We start from the raw sequence: 4709 nt of genomic DNA, 5'->3' as shown, positions 1-4709 counted from the left end.
TTATTTCCCTTTCCCCTACAGTTCTCTACAGCCAATGATTTCCCTCATTCTCCAAAGTTAAGGCCATCTGAAGGAGCACCAACCAGTGACGAGCTATTTTTTAGTATAAGAAGAGCTTCAAGGAATTTATTTCAGAATAGTTCAGATTTTAACTCCGAGCAGTCTTCGGTGTGTGTGGGTAAGTACGAACACAGGGAAGTGCTTGATGTGCTGTTCATGAAATAGTTTTAGAGGCACCAGAGCATGAGTCCGTAACTTCATGGGAATGATTCTTCATTTGTCGATTACTTATTTTGTTATTTCTTTTCATTTATTACAAAGCGTTGAGGAGTGGGCAGAGGGCTGAAGCGGGTGGCAGCAGTGCCTTCCTGCTCCTGGGGGTGTGCACACCATCACAGAACCTGGATCCCGCTTTTCGTGTCCTGCTGGACACACACACACATTTCCCTAGTTTAGAGAGACCCGAGAGTGTTCAGCGCTCAGCCTGTTTCTCAGACAGCAAGGCCAAAGAGGAGCAGCATGGTTACGTGGACCGACGTAGGGAGCCAAAGGGCTGGGGATGTCCCGGAGGTGGTGAGCTTTCTGCTGCCTGTGCAGAGTTAGGAGGAGGAAGTAAAAAAACCTGTGTCTGTGGAAGGTTGTAGGTGCAGCGCTTCCCTGAATTTACACTAGCGATGTGGACCAGTGGTTTGGATTTTAATCACCAGAAGGCATGTGAAAGACCGGGCAAGACCAGGCCTGACTGATGCCCTTCGCTCGGCGGCAGGTCCTGCCCTGGGCTGGCTGCGAGGAGTGCTGGCGTGCGTGGCATGCCAAGAGCAGCCGCTGCCCACTGCCTCTGAGTGACGGCGCTCTACAGAAACTGCCGGGGCTTGGGGGATTTAGGGCGGTGCCTTGCTTGTATTGACACACATTCAAAGCGGGGATTGTTCTGGGGTTTTCTCAGTTGGAAAAGTGCCCCAGCAGCACGGCCAGCCCTTCTCCCCGTTTGTGCCGATGGTTAGGGGGTTGCTTAGAAACTCGTGAATGCTTTGAAAGCAGGTCTGGTTTACACTGGGAGTTCGACCAAGAGTCTGAATTCTCGGTTAAATATTACTGTATGTTTTGTGTCGAGTGCCATAAGTTAAGTATTTATGCAGTTATTTGTGGTTTTCCTTTGCAAGGTGCTGTGGGCTCTCATCAGCCGCAGATTTCAGGGAAATGTGGAACGCTTGGATACACACAGACACGAGGGAGGAGCGGCAGTGTGGACTCCAACTTACTGTTTTCAGAATTAAATAACTGTCAGCTGGACAAAGGTACGTGGATCCTGACTGTAGTGTAAGTCAGCGCGTGTTAGGCTGGAAGCGTCTCTTTACACTGCCTTAAGAAATACAAACTATTGCTCAGACAGCCCCTGGTCAGAGGAGTTTGTGCCTCCTTCCCGTGCCGTGCTTCTCGTTTGTGGTTATTGATTTGCAGCCTGCACCGCTGGCATCTGCCTGTGTCCGTGTGCTGCATGAACCCTGGTGCTGTAACAGGATCTGAACTCCTTCTGAAGCACTGATGTTTCAAGTTTGGGTATAGGTCAGGTCGCTGAGTGCACCTTGACCCTAGAGCTGAGATGAATCAGGACCTGTGACAGGTAGAAGCTTGTCTGCTCATCAGCAGCTGTACTAACAAAACTCCAGAGGGACACTCAGTGGGGCAGTGACCTCACTCTCTGGAGCAGTAGGTGATGGTGGGACCAAATCTGCAGCCAGACCTGCCCCGCGTGGTCCAACTCTGCAGGACGAGGGGTAGAGCTGACAGCCTGCTGGAAGATACATACCAGTTCCTTTACTTCCAGCCGCTCGGGGGCTCTGCGTACTGTGCTTTCCTCGTGCCCATGGGGGGAAAGGAGAAATCTCCTCTTTGGTTTTTTGCCTCTTAACTACAAAGTCACTGCTCTCTCCTCTGAGCCTCTGTCTCCAGCAGGCTGCCAAGTGCTTACTGACTGACTTCGCTGCAAACAGTGTCTGTGCCAGGTATTACTGTTGCTTGAGCAGCCTTTCTGTGGTAGCACAACTCACACCTGACTGGGCTGTCCTGGCTTTGCTGTCCTGGGAGCGCTGGGATGCTGCAGCCTGGGATGCAGCTGGAGCAGAACACGCAGACCTTGGACAGTTGGACTTGTCAAGGGATGTTTAATGCCGTAACTAAAGGCACAGTCAAATGGTTTTCTTCGGGGTGACAGAGGCGGTTAATAGGTTCTCTGAGCCCGAGTCACGTCCCTTGTTCTGGCTCCCAGGCTGTGCTTTCCTGCTCTCCCAGTTGTGCCAGTGGAATTGTCTGTGGGGCTGTTGTCTCAACAGGAGTGCTGAGGTGGCCCAGCGTGCGATGGTCCTTCCAGAGACTGTCAGGAGCTTTGTGAAAACTTCTCTTTGTCATGTGCATGGTTAAAAGCTTGAGTGCATCTGGGCAATGTGCATCTGCCTTTCGTGGGAAACAATTAACCCGGTCGAGTGCCAAATCTACGCTTGTCTTTCCATTTTCAACCTACGGTTTCTAGGAAAAAATAATTTTGGGAAATTATTTTGTTTTTTTTAAAGAAAGTAGAATTTGAATTTGTGGGATTTGCGCTTCGTTTGTACTCTCGTTCACTGAGTTTTGAGAGTGGCATCTGCAAATGCCATGCTGTGCAGGCTTGGGGTGCGGAGCAGCCAGCAGCCGAGCCGTGCTCCGCCTACCTGCACCGTTCGTGTTTTAAACACAGTTCCTCACAACAAGCCTGCGAAATAGCCCAGGCTTAAACTCGTCTAACCAAATGCAGGAAAGGAAATGGGTGTTTGGAGGGACAACGCAGTTGCTAAATGAAGTTAGCTGATGTGTCTGATTCCTCGGGTGAAATGCTGACTGTCGGTTTTGGCTGCGTGGATGGTGCATTATTTCACTGGAAATGATTATTGGAAGAGCTGTCGCAGAGGCCAGTCACCACAAATACTGTTCTCTTTGCTCAGTTTGTGGCAGCCTACATTTTCCCAGCAAGACTCTGAGAAGTTTTTGCAATCAAGCAGAGCATATCATGTCCTTCCAAGGTCCCAACGCAAGCCAGGGCACCTTCATCCTGCCCTCTTACCCTCTGTCATCGCCCAGGAACAGCCCCAAGCCCATCTCCCCTCCAGCCGACTCTCCAAAGCAGTCACAGGGTAATCCCACGAGCTTCTCCAACTCCTGGCCTCTTAAAAGCTTCGAAGGGCTGCCCAAGCCTGGTGCACCAAAGCAGCTCCTCGGTCCAAAGCCAGGAGACGGCACAGGTAGGAATGTCGTCAGTGTTATGGAAAGGGATCTCAGGGCTGGGTTTTGAGCGGTTTTGAGCAGTGGCCAGAAGACCCGCTGAGGTCGTGGGGAACCAGACAATGCCCTATCTGCGGTCAGAGAGGTGAGGCAGTGCCTAAATCCCGCCTGAATACTCTGCAGGGCTGCTCTCTTCCCTGCTTAGGGACAGGCCTCTCGCCCGCTCTCTGGGGCTCGTATGTTCTCACTGGTTTTATTCCCGTTTGCTCATGCCCAGCCAAACAAACCGTCACTGAATGTCTTCAGAATAGTCAATAAAATCAACACTCGCCTCACTGTAAAAGGGGTTTTCTGCTCTGGCACGGAAGTGGGACATGAAGGTTTTTCTGGCGAGCTCCATGTTCCTGCCACCCTTCCGAAGAACTGACGTCTGCTTGTGTCTTCTCCAGGAGACAGTTTGCAGGAGAAACCTTCTCCTCTGCAGCTGAAACCCACCCTGGTGAGACGCCCGGCACCGCGAGGGGGCCTGAACGGAAGCAGGCCCGTGCCCCCCATCCCCCGCCTCGCCAGCCCGCTGCCCGACAAGGTCGAATTAACCCTGCTGAGGTGGAGAAACGAGGAGTGCGAGGACACAAGGTCGAGCGATGGGGACAGGAAGCTTGCGACTGGTCTCTCGGAATTAAATGTTGATGAGGAGGAAGTGGACCAGGCGGAGGTTGGTTTAAAGATGATGTAACACACTTCTAACAGTTGATTTATTGTAAGCTTTTAAGCTTTCTTTTCTTCCCTAAAGAAGAGCCAGAAAATATTGTCTCTAACTGAAATGGTTGACTCTGTCATCAGTACAGCAGGTTTGTGTCTGGCAGAAGCGAAGCAAAGCGATAAATTCTCATGTTTGTTGCAGACATCGTCGCTTCCCTTGTGTTTCCCAGAGCCAGAGTCACCACGACGTCAGTGACGGTGGTACCAGGGCAGACCGCGGGCCTTTGTACCGCTCTGGCTCGCATTGTCTTGATTCATTTCAGATTTCAGTCGAAAGCGGTGTCACGCTGGCTGTGTGAGCAGTGTGGGTGTTGCCTGTGGCGTGGGTATTGTGTGTGGCTGGATTGTGTATGATCCTCCCTGCGTGATCCCATGCAGCATGTCCTTATTTCTATCACAGCTCCCAGAGATGCTGGAATCTCAAATCCTGTCTTCAGTCGCTGCGGAGCTGAGGGCAGTTGCAGCAGGATGTTATGGCTTTGCCTTGCTGTCTTTATCTTCCCTCTAGCCACTGCTGAAAGTAACTTGAAGAGCTCGACAGACAGGGAGAATTTTCTTTACATCGAACATATTCAGTGAAACGAGGAGAGGACATGGAGCAGCACAAAGCTCTCGTCAGTATGATCCGAGCAGGAGCTGTGCTTCCTGGGCAATGGCTTCTGCCTGCTCCATGGGGAAAAGCGCCAGCTGCC

General features: G+C 51.5%; 1 protein-coding gene across 1 annotated transcript in view; it reads left to right on the top strand.

Moving 5' to 3' along the window:
- FAM179B (family with sequence similarity 179, member B) overlaps positions 1 to 4709 on the top strand; it is a gene marked incomplete at both ends in the record, with an annotated part of 28047 nt that overhangs the window by 8717 nt on the left and 14621 nt on the right. Inside the window, 4 exons of the mRNA XM_010142429.1 lie at positions 22 to 178; positions 1164 to 1298; positions 2979 to 3290; positions 3708 to 3970. Of these exons, the coding sequence (XP_010140731.1) occupies positions 22 to 178; positions 1164 to 1298; positions 2979 to 3290; positions 3708 to 3970 (867 nt within the window). The remainder of the gene's footprint in view (positions 1 to 21; positions 179 to 1163; positions 1299 to 2978; positions 3291 to 3707; positions 3971 to 4709) is intronic.

The sequence above is a fragment of the Buceros rhinoceros genome, unplaced genomic scaffold, assembly GCF_000710305.1.
Source record: "Buceros rhinoceros silvestris isolate BGI_N320 unplaced genomic scaffold, ASM71030v1 scaffold21570, whole genome shotgun sequence".
NCBI classification, from domain to species: Eukaryota; Metazoa; Chordata; class Aves; order Bucerotiformes; family Bucerotidae; genus Buceros; species Buceros rhinoceros.
This window is presented reverse-complemented; position numbering and strand designations above follow the sequence as displayed.